This window comes from Mixophyes fleayi, chromosome 5 (assembly GCF_038048845.1).
Source record: "Mixophyes fleayi isolate aMixFle1 chromosome 5, aMixFle1.hap1, whole genome shotgun sequence".
Classification (NCBI taxonomy): domain Eukaryota; kingdom Metazoa; phylum Chordata; class Amphibia; order Anura; family Limnodynastidae; genus Mixophyes; species Mixophyes fleayi.
Genome location: NC_134406.1, coordinates 257,562,793 through 257,582,453, shown reverse-complemented (window position 1 = coordinate 257,582,453; position 19,661 = coordinate 257,562,793). Strand labels below are relative to the sequence as shown.

The 19,661-nt window shown below is 35.9% G+C and overlaps 1 protein-coding gene across 1 annotated transcript in view; it reads left to right on the top strand.

Moving 5' to 3' along the window:
- Positions 1-19,661, top strand: part of CSMD3 (CUB and Sushi multiple domains 3) — an 853,424-nt gene that overhangs the window by 611,285 nt on the left and 222,478 nt on the right. The window contains exons 33-34 of the mRNA XM_075213978.1: positions 9,469-9,582; positions 10,333-10,428. Of these exons, the coding sequence (XP_075070079.1) occupies positions 9,469-9,582; positions 10,333-10,428 (210 nt within the window). The remainder of the gene's footprint in view (positions 1-9,468; positions 9,583-10,332; positions 10,429-19,661) is intronic.

Below are 19,661 nucleotides of genomic sequence, written 5' to 3'. Positions count from 1 at the left end.
TGCTGTACACATTCCTTCTCTTGCTGTCTGCAGATCTAATGTGCACAACTCTGCACCTCATGCCCAGAGAGGAAGGGAACTTCAGAGTTCCCTTCTGCTCATTTTGGTACTTTAGCATGCCAGCTCATGTGCACAGCATTTTGGGGCTTCGGGTGCCTGGTTTTGGCAATTACACAGCTGTGTTTTTTGAGTGCTGCCGCACAGTTCTCAGAGGAGACAGCAAAGGGCACCAGTGTCTGGAGTTGCACTGACGACAGACACAAGGACCATGGCTGCCCCCTTCACTGCCAGGCCACATAGCAACTCTTACCCTTGTAGTTACACCAAGGAGTATAATTATTTGTAGACCCGGATTGTGCTTTTTAATTGTTCACACTGCAGAATCAATGGACAACATTATAGGAAAAACATGAAAAGTAGAGACAGAATTGTAGACTCTCGTCTTCATGTGGTTCTGTAATCAAAAATCATGAATATATTGTTCACTGATGGCTGCCATATAATTGTCGATAGCCTCTCCTAATTACCACGATTGAGTAATTTAATTGCACTACATTTTTGTTGTCATTAAATTGCTTTTGAGAGAGATCATAAAGGCGCAGTCAGCAAACACTGACATTGTAGAACTGATGTATCGATAGAGCTATAGTTATCCCAACATGGTATCTCAGGCTACCCCAACTGTTCTTGTAACCATCCACTGTAAAATACCTGTTATCAATTTCAAAGGCACGGATAGATCCCTCAATCCATTCTTAATGGGAAAAGTGTGATAATGTATTAGCCCAAACTAAAAGTGTTTAGATAAACATAATTGTTTTGATGTCACTTAAGAACACACATAACGTGATTGACTTCAGATGTGTCCATAGTCAGTGTGGATAGATTAATGTGCTTTTTATCCATTATCGTATTAATATACAATCACAGGGACATCAACTTGTTTCAACTATTAGTGGCATGAATATTTCACGCTCTGTAATGTACTCAGACATAGATAAAACTTTCTATGCATATCTTGATCAAATCTTCAATGACAAGGTCACCTTGATTGGTCCAAATAAATCTTCATACTTTAGACACTCGCTGGCAGTAAGTGATCCCTTAGGAACATGGCAAATATTGGAAATAGGAATCTTGCCTTCCCAAGTGAGTTGTTCATTTTTAAAAGTAGTTGTATTGTCCAAGTTTGCAAAAGAATTAGGAAGACAAAAAAAGTTTAACCCTTTCACTTCTAAACCCATTTATGTGAATGTTTTTGTCACTACGCATATTTTGAAATACTTTTGTCAGTTTGAATAATTAAAAATGTACGTACGCTACAACAGAGCATATTGATACATGTTAATGTATTGGTGTGCACTAATTGTCGTTGGTCAATGCTTGTAAATATAAATCAATTAAAAATGTAAGTACTGTAGAATGTAAAGTGTTCTGGGTTATGAATCTTCTATTTTTATGGGACAGGAATTTCATTTGGAACCAATAAAATTCCCCAAAGTTATATTTGTATGGGCGCTCCCTTTTTTGGGGGGCAAATAGCACAGCTCCAGTGAAATTGGATTTCTTCTAAACAGAAATGCTGGAAGTCATATACACATACACATAATGATAGTTCATGATTTCTAAGTAGGAGATTTCCAGAGAACTATAAGTCTCATAGTGGACAACTTCAGAGTCTTAAATGATTACTCTGACATACAAAACAATATAATGATGTAGTAGGCACAATTTATGGTTCTCAAAGTCTTCTTGCACAATGGTCTTTAGGTGCCTTCCATCATTTCCTATTTTACTTGGTACGGAATTGTCAACTCTTACATGTTTTCTCATTGCATTAATTGGGATGAATTTAGTAGCATTTGAAAATACTGCCTTCCATTCAATCTGTTAAGCACAAACATACATATTTGGCAATGCAATATGGTACCTTTGAACTTCTGTTTAGAAGGCACAACACTGCTCCACAACCTGTGAAATAAATATGTTTAGATTGGTAGTAACAGGTAGTAACGATGCAGTTTTAGGATTTTCTGGCCGACCCACTCCCACTTCAAACTTCATTAGTGTTACCTACTCAACAATTATCAGTTTTGTCCATGCACCATTCCAACCATCAGTTTATAGAGTATTATTAGACCATAAAGTAAAAACCCTTCATATGGTAACCTCTGAAGGGACACAAGCAATAAATTTGTCTTGCAAGTTTTCAAAATTCAGAGATGCTGACTGCTGGTTTCTAACCATGGCTGGCCCAGTCAGGCTGCAGATAGTTTTGGGGATGGGGTCACAGGTGTGTGCCACATACTGTTCGGTGCTGTTTTAATGCATGCAATGCATGATGGCAGATGCAGTTTTCTGCTATTATGATTGGATACATAGCTGTCATATCACTGCAACATGCTCTCCTTTTGAGTAATATAAAGCTAGAAAACTGTTACTTGGATTCACAAAAGTCTCTACCATAGATATTCCCAGTGTCTAATAATAACAATAATAATAATAATAATTACAATATAGAGACAGTTTCTGGAAATTTATTTTCTTTATTCTTTATTCTTTCAAACTCAAATTGCCCTTAAAACTAGGGTTCCTTATATGAAATGAGAAATCAAACATACCTCCAGCAAGCTTGTGTTTGGTTCACAAGTACATCGAGGTTGAGTGTTTGTGTTAGTATTAGCTTAAATACACTTGGGGATAAATGTATGAAGCTCCGATTTCTGCAAGTCGCCAGAAATCGGCTTATTTGCAGGGGAAATTTAAAGTGGTGCTAGCTTGTAAAGGCAAACTTTTCCCTGCAAAGTCGTCGATTTCCGGCAACTTGCAGAAATCGGAGCTTCATTCATTTATTATTTGGAGTGTTAGAGCAACCAGTGATTGAATTCCTCGCCAGACCACAATATCATAGCAAAGGTCTGCACATGAATGGAAACTATAAACTATAGACTGTTTCAGAATAAAATCCACTGATGGAGTAACTTAGCAATGACAATTATTGACACAAGCTGATACAAGCATGAACCAGTGCAACTGCATCAGAACAGTTACATATAATATATAAATATTGGGAACATAATACACCAAAAGTAAATTTGTTTCTGACATTAAATTAAATACAGTTCATAAATTTGGATGACTTGAATGCGGAGCAAAACTTATATGATGTAATGTTTCCAACTTGAACAGGAAAACATGCTAAAGCAGTGGTCAGGGAACAGGGGTAAATTACCCCAAATGGGGTAAAAATGAAATTCCTGGAGGTAATGCTGCCGATTCACATGCTGTCAGTTGGAATATAGACTGCTTTAAATGTGAAATTGCTGTTGTACCAGAAGAGACTCAAAGGTTGGCAGAGACACTTCTTGAGCTTCGATGCAATAATGAAGCACATATTGCACTTGAATACAAAGCAGATCTGTCATGTGTTTGGATGTCAACAGCTGCAAAGGCATTCAAAATTGCACATGAGGAGGCAGTCAAAAAGTTGCTGCCTTTTGCAACAACCTACCTCTGCGAACAAGGATTTTCCACTCTAACAAATATAAAAACAAAGCAGAGAAATCGATTAGACGCTGAGACTGTATCCAAATTGCTCTGACATCAAAATGCCCCAATATTGATGCTCTCGTATCAAAAATGAAGCAACATAATTTCTCCAAAACCTGACGTTTTGAAGTTGAAGCTTTCAAAGGAATTCTGAATAGATTCAATAAAATTTTGAATTCCAATAATTAATAATATATGATTTACTTCCTTTCAAATCAAGGGGGTAACGTCGGCGTATCTAAATATATTTTGGGGTAAAAGGTAAAAAAGTTCCCTGACCTCTGTGCTATAGGCATCTCCTTGAAATATATTATACAGTGATAACTCTTGTTAAACCCCCTTTACAAACGCCTCACTCGTTTACCAGGAATTATTTGGTACACACTTTCTAAAACACCAGCATTGGTCTGTGTTTAAACTGGTGTTATAAAGCAAGAGCATAGCTAATATGTTTTATACTTTGTATACATACATTGTTTTATGTAAACATGTAAAAGAAGTAATATTTTAGCAAACAGCAATGGAAGTTTTTGAAATGTCTATCCGTGGCTAAGACTGTTGCATATATATCTTTCTATAGGAATGTTATTACATCTAATAAAATGCTTGTGCTCTAGAAAATTCCTTAAAATGTGATATATTTGTTTGTGTTCTGTCTACATACTGCATTTTTACTTAAATTAGTGAATATATTTTGCTAACAAGTTCTGCTCATCTGCTGTTTTTTGGGACATACATTTATTGAGACATGACCTGCATTTGTATCATTTATATTATTTCTATGCAAGCTAAAAATATGTAATATAGCACAAGAAGAGCCAGAAAAAAATTGTCACTAGCACAGAGGGAAAACATTAAAGTCATACAATAATCTCTTAGGCATTGGGACCTTTTGCCCTTTGTTTTATGTAAACTAATGCAAAATAGCAACGTACCTCACGCGTTTCATTTTCTTGACTGAATAAATTAACTTATATGCCTTAAAAACATATTTGTAGGGGTTTGGAAGTTTGCTGTTGTTAACAGAGATAATGTTATTTATAAAGTGTAAAATAGCTGAACTAAATAAGCAATATTTGTCAGTAATAGCTGATGAATATACTATTATATTTTTTAAATCTTTACAACTGTTGTATAGTTAGCATGTTTTAGTAGTTTTAACATTTAAGGTAACCTAAATTACATTTTTTGTGGAAAAGCATATCTTTGTTTTCATTTCTAGCCAATAAACATTATCTCTAGCCCTTTCAGCATAGCTCTTTGTTAAGCCATGGGCATGGTGATGGTTACATGGGCCAGATTTGTGGTAGAACAGTTGGGCGCAAACCTAGAGCTGCAGAACTGCAGTTTCAGATAGTTTTCCCTTGTTTCATCATCACCTCATCACATTTGTTTCCTATTACCCATCAGCATCATAAAAAATATATATGTCCATCATTGGTGTTGCTGGTAATAAGAATAACTTAGTTATTTTATTCACTTATTTTATACAAGTGAGGTTGGAACCTAATGATGCCAGGATGAAGAGGTTTAAAAGCAGGAGAAGTGGTTGGCAAAAGTATGAAACCTAAATAGTTTAGCTTATCTTGAGCCTTCTTAACCTACCTTATCCTAAGTAACACCTAAATATGTTTCTTAGTATGTAATGTATAAAGCCTTCAAATCTTTAGATGTTCTCTAAAAAACATCTCTTTTTAAAGCTTATCTTATCCCTGATGATACTAGTCACACTAATACACCCTCATAGCTGTCCCAATCTTCACTCTAAGCCACACTCGCTCCTCTTGTTTCAGGTGTGCCTTCTTCCCTTTAGAATGTAAGCTCACTAATAAGCAGGGTCCTCCATACCCTTTGTTTTCATGTCTGCATTTATTTTGTCTTCCTTGTATGTCCCATTTTTATGTATGTTCTGTTTTCCCTACTGTACGGTGCTGCGGAACACTGTGGCGCCTTACAAATCTATGATAATAATAACAATAATAATAATAATAATAATACAAGTTTGTTTATGCCATCATGTCAGTTGGCCTACAGGTGCACATTTGGGAGGGGTGTTTCCTGCTGCCCAAATAGCTCCCATTTCCTCTTCTGGGTACACCATTGTATCTCTTATATAGTATAATTTGAATTCATAGTGAACAGGTTAACGTCGCAGCCCCTTCTCTTCTTGGTGTCAATGGAAGTGTCATGTGCTGTCTTCTAGTAGGAAATATAAAGCGGCTCTTAATGGGCATATAGTGAGTTTGCTGTAAATTACGGCCTAACTACTGTTGTTCCCTGAATATACAGTGGGAGGCAAGAAGCTGTACCCAAGTGTGGTAAAATTAGATTGTTTCTGAGATCACATATGTTTTAGGGGGAAGGAAAATTAAGAGACACCAGGCTGGTCACGGAGAGCCATGTATAATTAGATAGGCCCACAGTCTATGGTCACCTCGGACCTAGGATCAAAGTGACAGTAGTCTCTGAAATGGGAACTACACATTCTGGTTGAGAGGACCCATCTGTTCTGATACACTTACTTCTTCATGATATAATGTCACACCTCCTGTCACATGCTCTGACAGTGACAGTGGTCTCATCTATTACTTTTGCAGCCTAATATTTCACCAAAATGCAATATTTCCTGAAAATCCCTCTTCCATCTCAGATAACTTGAAAGATATTCATTTTATAATATGCCACAAACCATGAATTTCTCACATGTCATTATTTCAAACATTACTCCAGTTCCAGTTATTTATTTTGGATTGCTGTCACTCTCCAGACTATAGTTTTATCTATTTGCTTTATTCACACTTGATGTAGCTTGCAGTATCAGTATGTTTTTTTGTTTTTTTTTATCATTTGGATAACCCCATCTTGAAATTCTACATTTGCTCATTTCTAGTATAGTGATTAATATGATGTCCCCATACTGGATTGACCCGCTGACCCGCCTTGGGTTGGTTCTGAACCAGGATGAACCACCTACAATAAGTTTTCTAGCATTAATATGAGTTAACATGAATTTCTTTCCAAAGACCCCACTGATAGGTAAAGTGGCTTCTGATTAAATTGACCCATGAGGTCATTGGTAAATATTTTTTGTGTGACTATCACAGGGAAATTGGATTATAAGGTTCGCTGAGGCAGGGACTAATGCCCTGAACAAAATCATTTGTAATTTAACAGAGTGGTATAGTATAAATAATGAATATTAATAAAATGTTGTAGCTTGCTTCAGATTTGTATAAAATACATTTTACAATTCCGGTTTATATGATATTTAGGGTTCCATATTCTTAAAACAGAAACACAGACCTATTCCACAGTTTGCTTCCAGAAACATACATTTATATAGCGCTTCTTGCTTCCAAAATGGATTAAGGCTAGTTCTCTGTACATACTCCCAAATATGCTATTCATCAAGATACATCATAATTCTGAATTATGTAAAAATGAGCAACTACTACACAGGTGGAGTAGACTTTGCTTCCAATTAAATATTTTACCATATCACAACTATAATTGAATAATTTCAATAGATAAGAAGTGATAACAACCTCTCAAATTGGAGCTAATTAATGAGGCAGGTGAGCTAAATGCTTTATTAATGAGTGCTTCATTTATTGATTGTTTTGTGGCAAAAACCAGGCACCAAATACTCGTCTCCGGTTATCTACTGTAGCATTTATAAACAAAAATGAAATGTTTTAGTAATCATTTACAACATAAAAACAAAAAAAATTCCATTATTACTGAAAAGAATACTTTCAGCGAAATCTTCTATAAAAGGCATTAAAGGATAATTCCACAAAAAAAATATAAAAATCAGTTCTGACTGGAATTTCCTAACGTCAGCCTGGTCCCCAAATGTTAGTTACCTGGGGTCTTGTTTCAAGATATCCCGCCACTGTTCCTGCACACTCCCAGTGGCTGTAAATAGGTGGTGGGCAACATGCTCGCTATCTGAAGAAAGATCGAGTCGTCATTAGTGAGAAAAGTGTATCAGTCATTACTGGACTCTAATCGCTTCTGTTGACGTTTTTTTTTCTTTAGAAAAGCAATATGCTGATTTTTCATGTTTTGGGTGGAATTATTCTTTAACTCCTTTAAGTCTCTTGGAGACAATTGGGCCAATTAAATTAGTTGTGAGTTTCCGTAGTAACCTTGTGACTATGTTTCTGCGTGCATTACTGACAATTGTGGTATTGGAAACATTGCAAAATTTTGCTTGAACATCTATAATGTTGGAGCAATGGGCATTATGGGTTCCTTGATCTAATAGGAAAAAAGCTTCCAGTCGGCTTTCATATTCAATTTCATATGCAATTTTTCTGTTCATCCCCACAAACCTGGATCATTTTTTCATTAAGTAATATCAGGAGTGCACTGAGCTTTGTGCACAGAAGACTTAAAGGCAGGTTACTATTACAGCCCATGAGACCATTATATATTCTCACAATATTGACTGACTTAGATGTCACTTGGGAATGGACATATATGGTGGTCATCTGTCAATTTCATAAACTTTATTAATTATTGCAGTTACATTGTTGCAGGTTACACTGCACTCTATTGTGTACTTAGCTGAGAGGAGTTTATTTGTGTGAATATTATTATTGACTTAATGTCTCCCAGAGACTTAATGTCTTTTAAAGGGGATTGAGTCATTATGGTTTAAGCCTGCTTACTTTTAAGCAAGGATTAATAGAGCATATTCAAAATGAGCCACTTGTTTGTTCAGGGTAGAATTATTTTAATTTGCACTGTAATAAATGTGTTTTAAAATATTAGCAACTCATCTATGACATTTTGAAACTTCATATTTTCATTTTTAATAATAAATTAATCAATATCCAAATTTAGCATGCAAAATAAAGTATTTATTTAAGCCGAATAGAATACAAAAACATTTTTAAAAACAGTATATTTTCTTTTTTTAAGTACAATATGCAGTGTCTATGTGATACATAACAATACATAAATACCAACATTTACTGTTATTGGCAATCACTGGTCATGGGGGGAACATGCATATAATATGTAAACATTCATCTATTACAAACTTATTCACCAAGATTTATTTTTTTAAAATAACTTCAAAAACATTTCAGAATATCACCAAAATGACCCATTAAATCTTTGCAGGTTTTAAATATTTAGAAATGTTAAAAATCAAGGCAATAATATGAATGGCTCCTCTGTATTCTAAATATATGGGAAATGTTTTTTGACATATGTATGTCTATTTATTCATTTGGGACTGGATAATAACTATTGCATAATAATCATAATCAGAGAAGAGAAACTGGGATGGTAAGCATATTATTTTTCAAAAAAGAATATGCTTCTCTTTGCAAGAATATGGAAAAAAATATGTCTGGGTTCATATGATTTAAGACATTTTTAATGGTCAATAACCACAGCATGTTAAAGATTTGTAGAATAAATACAAAAGGTGGGACAATTATCTGAAAAGTGGAGCAGAAATTTGTTATACCCAAATGCACTGTTTTTTTTATTGAGTCCCATTTTACATCAAAACACTGAATTAAATATATATGATATTTAACTTTATTCATCAAGTCATTCATAATATGAATTAGACCACTCATATTCATTATCTGAACTTGCTCCTCTACAAAATATTTAAAATCACAAAATCAGCAAACATATTTAGATATTGTTTTATGTACTGTTTGCTGTTGGCAAATTATTATTGTAAAATATATATTTTTATTTTGAGTTCTATATTGATTTATACATATTCAATTTTAGGCATTTCATATGCCTTATATCTTAAGTAGTGTTACATTTTTTTCCTTCGAATTTCAGAAATTATTTTAAACATCTTAATGATCATGAACTTGGAGCATGATTTTTTTTTCTCTTTTCTCTCCCTTTCTTTCTCTGCTACTGGTTATTGCTCTTTAGTGGTTTTTGGCCAGTTTGTGTTTTTCCAGACGTCTCTCCATGACGTAGTTGAGGTATATGATGGAGCAACTCAACAGTCGCCTCTCTTATCCTCCCTCTCAGGATCTCATTCAGGTACTTTTTTTTTAATCAAAGATGAAAATGGGTCATTTAGCAAATGTTTCTTTTTTTCTGAGATTTTTCCAGTTTAAAGGAAAAAATTATGGAAAAAAAACAACAAACACAGTGCTGTCCTCCCAATTTAATATATTTTTAAAATATTCTTTGTCTGTCATGGAAGCAGAATGGAGATTGTTCCCCAGAGTAAAGTATACAACTCTAAATGTTGAATTCTACAGACAGTATTTTCTTGTAATATATGGTTTTTACGAGATGAGTGATTGATAAGTAGTCTTATTGCCAATTGAACACAACAGTTCCAGAAAGGTTCAAGATAACAGAAACTGGGATCATCATTCTGCTCTCATGACAAGAGAATAAATGTAAATAAAATTACAGGGTGAACACCCTCTTGAAATACATCCAAGGTAGAATAATTTTCTTATTAATCTGACATGGTTGAAAATGATCCTTTAAATTGAAAGTGTAGACTGATGATCATTGACAACATTGTTCTGATTTGCTGTCATTTAGACTATTATCACATGGGCAATAATTTAAATTACTTGATGAATTACACCAATAAATAAACATATATGTGTGCCCTGTAAATGTAATATGTTTATTATTTTCATTAATTATAAAATGACAATTCCATTTTTGTCTACACATAAAATTGTTCTACAGTGCACAAATATTAACACAATCAGACTTAAATTTTGTTGACTTGTTAATAAATTTTGTTTTATTTATTTTGTTGAGTAGGGGAAACGCTTCCACTAAGTTCTGGTAACCAGATTATAATTAAATTTACATCTATTGGACCAATGACATCGAAAGGATTTCACTTTGTCTATCAAGGTAAATGCACATACCATCTTGAAGAGAATTTAGCAAAACATTACTCAGTTACACTGGAAAGTGTAAGATTTAATCCCAGTTTTGTTTGATAATTTTATTTAAATATGGCTTTTCAATTTGCCTATCTAATCCATTTTATATTTCATTCCTAATATTTTACTACAGCAAATAATATTGAGATATGTATATGATTACATGAGTGGATATGGTTAAATTTAACATGCACATTTGATTCGCTGATGTGTTCAAATGTGACCAAGATTACTAACCCAGTAATTTAATTTAATGTAAAGTTAATTTGAATTTGAACCAACTATTTTGAATTTTAAATTAAGACAAGAGATTTGCTCATCTCTATGTAATAGGTAGCAACTAGTTACACAGTCAACATGAGCAAATTGAAAATCCAGTGATTTTGTTGAAATTTCAGAAGTGAGGGAATTTGTCAATTCAAATTGAACATTCTCCATGTCATTCTGTAAGAGATTTAGGGTGTATTCAATTGTTAGCGAGATCCCCGGAAAAATGAGCGCTCAAAATATATTAGCGTTAATACGGTAATATGCGCGTAAATACCGTTAATACGGTAGTTTACTCGCTGAATTTCATCTCGCAGCTCAGGGAGCTGCGAGATGAAATTCAGCAAATAATTACTGTATTAACGCTAATATTTTTAGAGCGCTCGTTTTCCGGGGATCTCGATAACAATTGAATACCCCCTTAGAATTTACATATATTTTAAGATACATTTGAGAATTTCTGAGATAAACGTAAAAATAAAAAAATTACATATTATGTTCTCTGCATGACCGAATGAATGTGGTTACCAATACATTAAGCTCTCTGATCATTTATCATCAAATTATAGTTCCCCGCTATAGCAAGGAATACCATGTTCTTGAACTGTCTCTCTTATCTTCTGTGTAATTATCTGGAATGTAAATTCAAATCTTTACAGTTATAACTATTATTACTCTTAGAAAAATATTGTGGTGTGGGGGAGGGAATCATGCTATAGAACTGCATATATGTTTTTGGTTTTTTTTTAGCCTTGAATGTATTTTTAAAAAACAAAATCTAATGGAAATGCAAGCACTCTCTAGTCAGTTAATTAAAATGTAGGTTTTTTTTTTACTGATACAACTTTTTTAAAAAATCACAAAAATACTATTTACGCTATAGCAACCGGTAGCTAACTGCAATTCATTCACGGCTATCGCTGTTAACACTTTATTTATCCGCCAACACCTTTTTTTCATCAATCCCAACAATCCCAACACTGTTTTGTAAACCTTTAATGCTGCGTTTAAAATTTTGGAATGTTGCATAATCTGTTTCCCATGCGTTAATGCACGGTACCAACAAAGATGTTTGTAATGAAAAAAGCACAATGTAGGTGAAATGACTTGAAAGCACCAATAAAATGCATCTAAAGGGCATGTTAGTTTTCAGTGGTTTTACTTATTTTCACATTGCTTATGTATGTGTAAATGAGCCCTTAGAGTATTAGAATGTTCACGGGGCTAGACCAACTTGTAGGTAATCACAGCATTATAAATTAACCACACACGTATTTGCAGGCTGTATTAGCAGGCTGCAACTGTGGTAGAGAAAGCTACAAAATGATATGTGAAATATACCAATATGTGAAACATATCAGACCCTGACAAATAGCCCTATACAAATACTCTAAAAAATATTTTTTTTCCCAACCTCATCATTTCTCATCTCTTTTTTTCACCATTGGGTCAGCCAGTATCGAATGTGTTCACTGATGGTTGCCCGCACATCCCGTGCATGTAGTTAGTCACTGGCTAATATGGCTAGAACTAGCCCCTAACAAATGCGGATGAGTGAGGTCTGATAGCGAGAGTCATAGACATAGAGGTAAAAGAGGTAATTGCCAGTAGATGCCAAACTGAGGTCAAAACAGTAGCTACAGTCTGCAAGGAAAATGGCCAGGAACAATGAAGGTCAATAAAAATAATCCAATGAGATAAATGTAGCCCGGTCAAAGAGAAAAGCATATAATGGGCTACCTGAATTCTTTTCATTTAAAAGGTTCCTAATAGGTTGCTGAGCTCAGTCTTGCCCTCCCCATGGGCTAAAATTTGACAGTCACCCCCTCCAGTCGATATGATACTGTCAATTATTACTAACTTTCTTAGAATCTAAAGTCTTTTCTATCTCATATTTGAAATCCTTGGATATGTGAGTCTATGGTTCTTTACAGATGTGGAAATGTTAAAGCAGACCAAAGTGAGAACATTTACTGGTAATGTAAATCTCACAGGCCTCAACATACCCTCTAATCATCATTTACTTATATAGCGCCACTAATTCCACAGCGCTGTACAGAAAACACACTCACTTCAATCCCTGCCCTAATAGAGCTTACAGTCTTAATTCCCTAGCACACACACAGACTTGGGTCAATTTAATAGTAGCCAATTAACCTACTAGTATGTTTTTGGATTGTGGGAGGAAACCGGAGCTCCCGGAGGAAACCCACGCAAACACAGGGAGAACATACAAACTCCACACAGACAAGGCCATGGTTGGGACTCTAACTCATAGCCCCACTGCTGTGAGACAGAAGTGCTAACCACTGAGCCACCAATGTACAATAATATTTCTTTCCCCCAGGCTGCGTGGCGTTTTTCCATTTGTTTTCCTTTTATATTTTGTTTTAACCCCTTTAGATTTATTAGTTATTATTTTTTACTAATCCAAACATAAAATTCAGTCAACAATATAATACAGTTGTACTTTTTCATGTAAGGATGCTAGGTAATAACCAAATTCATTATTTAACAGGACATATACACTTCAATAGGAATATACTCTATCCTGCTGGTAATTAGACAGGAGTACACTTAAAGTGTCATATAGCTACATTTTCTTCACCTCAGACTATCTGTCTTTTGCTTCCTTTCCTCTCTCAGATCTGTTTTAAACTGTCCAATGGCAGTCTTTGAACAGCTTTGTTCCCCTTTTTTCTTATATGTTTTATTTACTTATTCTCCTTATATGTGCTACTATTTTTTCCACCAACTCCTGTGATATTAAAGAGGTTAGCTAAGCCTGGGATGAGCTCAAATGACAGCAAACAACTGATTTGTGAGTGGACAGATTGTAGCCTGTGAGGGGATAAAAAAGGTGGAGAGATCTAATGAGTGATTAAATGCAGAGAATGTGCAAGAAGATACAGGAAATGAATTGAACAGTTTGTTGCTCAATTTCATTTGGGCACCTTCTGCTATTATTTCATATTATGTCTTATCTGTTTTGTGCCTGAAGTTGAACACAAATACTTGTACAGTGATGGTGGTTGGATGGGTTGCTGTGGGAGTGTCGAAGATATTTCAATGTACTAAAGAGGCATCTGGGTTTAAAAGACTGAGCTTAACGAGAGGTTGGAAGTATATTTGTTGGACAATGTCAAACAAATTATAGTAGGAGTGGTAAATAGCAGAAGATTTGAGCAAGTCATCCGAAGAACAAGGCTTTCACCAATGATGCTCTACTTTGTGCGACAGTTTTTGAAGGTTGTCACGTTATCTTTGTATGCCACAGATGAGGTTGTGGTCAATGCTGGATAGAATGAGTAGCTGGAGCCACTTAATCAAGGGCTGATGCTAGAGTGTGAGTTAGTGCGGTCCTGCCAGATCAGGACAATAAGAAGAATGTAGAGATTGGGGAAAGAAGTTATTGCAGAGAGGTTCAAGGTTATTCAAGATTAGCAGCAGTATGGCTACAACTAGAGACCTACAAAATGATGAGATAAACAGACCAGAGCAGGACAAAATCAGACACTTAGGTGAGGGCAGGCAGCAAGGAAGGATGATCAGGAACGAAACAAAGGACATAGTTGTAATCCAGTAAGATAATTGCACCAAGGTAAAAAAAGCAAGGGGCTCTAAGTAATGCCAGTCCTGAACAGGGGCAAAGGCAGGATTTGTAGAGGAGGATTTCCACACCACGTCACCAGTGGGCGTGATCAGCAATGCATCAGGGCGTGGCTATAATTTTAGACAGTGCTTGGCTGCTCTCAAACACTTCCTATCCCCATAATATACATGGGCAATGCTGCGTGCACTACTGTTAGGTGCACGCAACTCTCCCTTTTCAAGCAGAGATGTGTGAAGCGGGAGCAGGGTCCAGCCACCTCAATTATACAGTGCCCCAGACTTGGAGGTGGGTTTCCAGGCACTAGAAACCCACCCCCCCCCCCCCTCGATTTGCCTATGCTGAACTTATTTAGTTGGTTACATGTTAAGATAAGCACCTGCGCAAGACTTTGTGCATGTACGTATTTTGCAATACCGTTGTTTAGCTCTATAATTTTTATTGAGCTCACCAGAAACTGTGACACTACAGGCCTGTTGACTATCTGATAGAAAATAAGATATAATAAGATACAATGAATACCTTTCCGGATAAATAGCCATGTTTATTTATGTGGAAATTATTAGAAACAATCGCCACAACAATATTCAAAATACCCTTTAAAATTCTGTTCAGTAGTTTGAAGAACTACATTACATTAGGCAGAATACATTGTTCTATGTTATTAAATATCATTATGGAAGAAATAGCTATAATACTAAAAGTTGCATTTTGTTTTGTGTAAAGTTTATAATCAAACTGATTATTTTGGACTATTACCGCACAACAAAAACATGTTCTATTAAAATGACTTGATGTATCATGCTTGAAAGCTGTAATTCAACAGTCAATGTGAAAATTGGACTAATTCTGAGAGAGAGGTCATTTTGGTCACCTTTAAACCTTTAAAATGTGTCTACTACCCGGCCACTTTTTGTATGCATGAGAACATATAATTGTTAGAAGCTACATCATATCTATCTGTATAACAAAATAGCATAAAATGAAGAAAAATAATGGCAAACAAGAATATTGTAATATTAATGTGTTGTCAAGATCCCATGTATGAAAACACACTTTGCTCATTTGTTTTCATTTATATCCCACAAATAATACTGTTATTTGCAAATTGTTGTTATTTTCTGCCTTATGTTTGAAAACCAACATTTCTCAGCTTCTGCTTAGCTCTAAGGTTTAACTATTTTCAAGGTTACAGCAGCATCATTTCAACCATTTTTTAAAAAAAGACTATATTAGAAGGGTCAGAGTGGGGATGTGAGAGCTCAGTGTCATACTCCAGACCCGGTGCGCGGGTCCATTTACTGGTTACGGGCCCTGGCGTGCTTCTCACCTGATGAGTCTCGGCAAGTTGTCAGCGTCAATTTTAGAAATTTAACATAAATTAGCTTTATAAAATAACATTTGCTTAAAGAAAATCACAAACACCAAGCTCCTGTTCAGGACACAACCTCTCTTGGAACCCAATGGGCACCTAGTCTGCTGACTACTTTCACTTCAATGGCTGAGCAGATCAATACCTGATCAGCCAATCACAGCTTCTGTCTGATGGAATTCTGAGACATTTTTCTAGTGTGCCTCTAATTGTTCTTCTCAGAATTCCCGCCTCTTGCAACACACACCATAGCTCCTCCAATGAGCTGTCTTCTGAGCTGTCTCCACTGAGATCACCAGGTGGAATCTAATACTCCTGGGATAGACCTCTTGTCTTTTGCCAATTAGTCCTTTCTCTCAGCCTTCCTGTCTCCTGCAGAGCACCACAGCTCCCCAATGGGTTGCAGATGGCTGTGGTCACATTTATTGTTGTGGCAGATACCAAATTTCAGAATGCATCTAATAACTTTTTTATTTTATACTTTACATAAACTTGACTTTTGTACTTTAGCTACACATATTGTAGTATCATGCAGTCAGCAAATGTTCCTGATTGTTTTATTCATAAATTTGCTCTTTTAGATAGAAGAATATGAATGCAAATTTTAACTTTACAGTGGGCTACTGGTAAGGAAAATAAACAATATATATTTATTGGTAAGATATTTAAACTGTGTTTAAACCGCAAAAACCCCGTTGATAGGCAGGAAGGGCAAGCAGTAAGTACTACAGGGATTTCTTGAACATTAGAGGCCTGATTCATCTTGAACACATAAGGACCCGAGTCATTAAGGAGAGCAAAGCATAAAAAAGGAGTAACTTTGCACCTGGGCAAAACCATTTTGCATTGGAGGGGGGGAACTTTAAAATGTGGGGACAGATTTATAGTTGGGGTAAGGCATATACTAGATCAACTTAAAATTTCAGTGTAAAAATAAAGCTGTCAAGTATTTGTGTGTTACTTGTAAAACAACCAGTATTTAACTTATGTGCAAAATAATAAACTAATTTGTACTACTTGCATTGTAACATGGTTTGTCCAGGAGAAAATGTACTTCTTTTTTTCCCTTATCTTTTTTATGACTCAGGCCCATTGTGAACGCAACTTGTGTTTAAAAAAATCAGATGTAACTTGCGCGTACGTTCGCCCGAATTCAAGTGCAAGCGGATCTCAAGAAACGTTTCCATTTGAATCTGGGTATAAGTACGCTCTGGCTATACTTACCGTGGTGTATGCAGACAGTCAGAACAGACGGCAGGATACGCATACGTGCAACAAAATGTCTCATCAGAATGCATGCCCAAAAACAATTCTATTAATTAACAATTCTTAATACTATAATCATTAATGAAAACACATTTTAAAAAAATATATATATATTTTTCCCATGAAATACATAAATCAGGATGCTATTAATGCGTACTGCACATAAAATGGCTTTTTTAGTTTCTCTTACCTGCAAACACATGTTGTGGCATGTATACAACCAGTCGGCACTGACACCTGCCCTGTAGCTGGTGCTGTGATACGGCTGAACAACACATACCTAAGAGATGCCCAGAGCTTGAAATGGACAAATGTGCGGCACACTCTTACTGTACATTGCCTGTGTGCGTCTGCCCCTTCCCTCCCCCGTTCAGCCCTTCAAGTCATAGGCAGTCGGAAGAGTCATTGCATTCAGACATGAATTGCATGCGATTGCGTTCACTTGTCTGAGGTTCATTTCTGAGCATGTGCAGAACAATTTCACACAAGTTACGGCCCGCATCGGGACTTACGTATGAAGATGAATCAGGTCCGAGATGTCAGTAAGTAAATATATGGTAACTATCATATACTGTTAGATAGCTTTTTACATATATGTTGTTGCTAATTTATATTCACTTGTAGCATTTTCTTTATATATATTTTATATCCTTGACTTCAGTATGTTTCACTGAGTAGTAAATCTAAGAGAACAAAAGTTATCTCAAATTGAGTTTTCAGGCTGTATTTCTACGAGTTCATAATGTGACTCAAGATAAGTTGTATCCTTTTGGGATAATCAAGGTTCTATTCTTGCTGTGCAGCTATTTGGAATAAACTTTATAAGTAGTGACCCCAATTCTTTTCAGACCTGGATTTGAGTGGTTTAATATGGACAATTAATCCACAATACTTAAGATGCAAAACTATGAACAAAAATGACTTAGAAAGATATTATGCAATAGTTTCTTTCGAAACGAAAAAGATTAAACAACAAAAAATGGTTCACTCCTGAATGATTAGATTTCTGTCTGCTGGGGGAGCATGAATTCGCTGGAACACTTCTCAATATGAAATTGACTCCCAAAAGTGAACAAATATTTTAGCTTTACAGGACATTTTAAGGGGTGGGGTACACCATTATGATGACCACCATTCAGACAAGAGTTATAGTTGCTATAATTCCGACTTGTAGGTAATGTAGACTTACCTAAAAAAGTTATACTGAATATTTCTGACAGCCCTCCTATAAACTGCAACAGCAGAAAATGCCATCAGTGTGATTGTCATTACTTGAAATGATGACAGTCACATTGGCAGTATTAAGGGGCAATGCGAGGACCCGCCAGGTGTTTGAAGTTCAAAGCTTATTTTAAAAAAAGTGCTTGCTATAAACACTATTAACCTTGGCAACACTAGGGTTAATAGTGTTTATAGGAGGGAGCTGAATTTTGTTTTTTGTTGTTTAAATAAGCTTTGGACTTTAAACACCTGGCGGGTCCTCAAGTTGCCCCCTTAATAGCACCAATGTGACTGTCGCCATTTTAAGTGATGCCAATCACACTGACGACATTGTCTGTTGTTGCGGTTTATAGGAGGGCTGTCTGAAATATTCAGTATCACTTTTTAGGTACGTCTACATTTCCTACAAGTCGGAATTATAGTGATCGGCATATTAGTGTCCCTATAACTCCTGTGAGAATGGTGGTCATCGTTATGATGACTACCACCCCATTTTAAGCCTCAAGTGCCTACAGCCCCCTTTCCACTGTAATGTCAGCTCAAAAAGTCTGTGCATATGCAAATGTACCTTTGCAGCCATCTTTTCATATACATTTCTAGTCAGGGATTCTTCATACTCCCTAACTTCTTCCCAGAATGTCCTACAAAGATGGTGTTACTTCCAGACAGCAAGTCATAAATTCACCTTCATTTGTATATCAGACATGAATCCTGTAAGTATGATATTGACATATGACATTTTCCTGTGAGTCACACCAAGCTCATATTGTGAATTAAATCTCAAACATCTATTTGTAGTTTTAAGTGACTGTAAGTAGATTGCATATGGCAGTATGTATCTGTACCCCTGCTGTGGATGGGGCAATCAGTGTGCTTTCAATTACTGGGAGAATACATTCACTTTATACAGATATGTGTGCTGGAGATTCAGGTTATAGATGGAAATGTGGGGAGTTGTATGGCCAGGGGCAGACTGGGCTGGGGGGCAGGGGGCATCTGCCCCCCCCCCCCCCGGGCTTGTCGCATAGTGAGTTACCTTGGTCCGGGTCACTGGGCACTTGCATTTTTTTCCCCTTTAAAATAGTCTGTTGAGTCTAATCTTGCCCCCCGGGTCAAAAATTGGCAGCCCTCCCCTGTGTATGGCAGCAGTGCCTTATGGGAGCAATGCAATGCATCCTTGGTTGCCTTGAAATTCAGTAACAGGATATCACCTTCAGCTGCATGGGAGCTTGTACTTTGCAGATGAAGCATATTCATTAAAAAAAAGTGCATGTGAAAAAAAAAGTTTATAAATAAATTGTTTGTGTAATCTCTTGTATTCTTGTATTTTTTTTAATTAATGTGTTATTCATGGACAGTCAAGTTTCTCTTTTTGTTGTATGCTTAGCACAGTGAATGCTTGCCAAAGAACCCTTATCATTGATGATTAGTGATGTCAGAGTGACAAAATAGCAATATCTTTCAT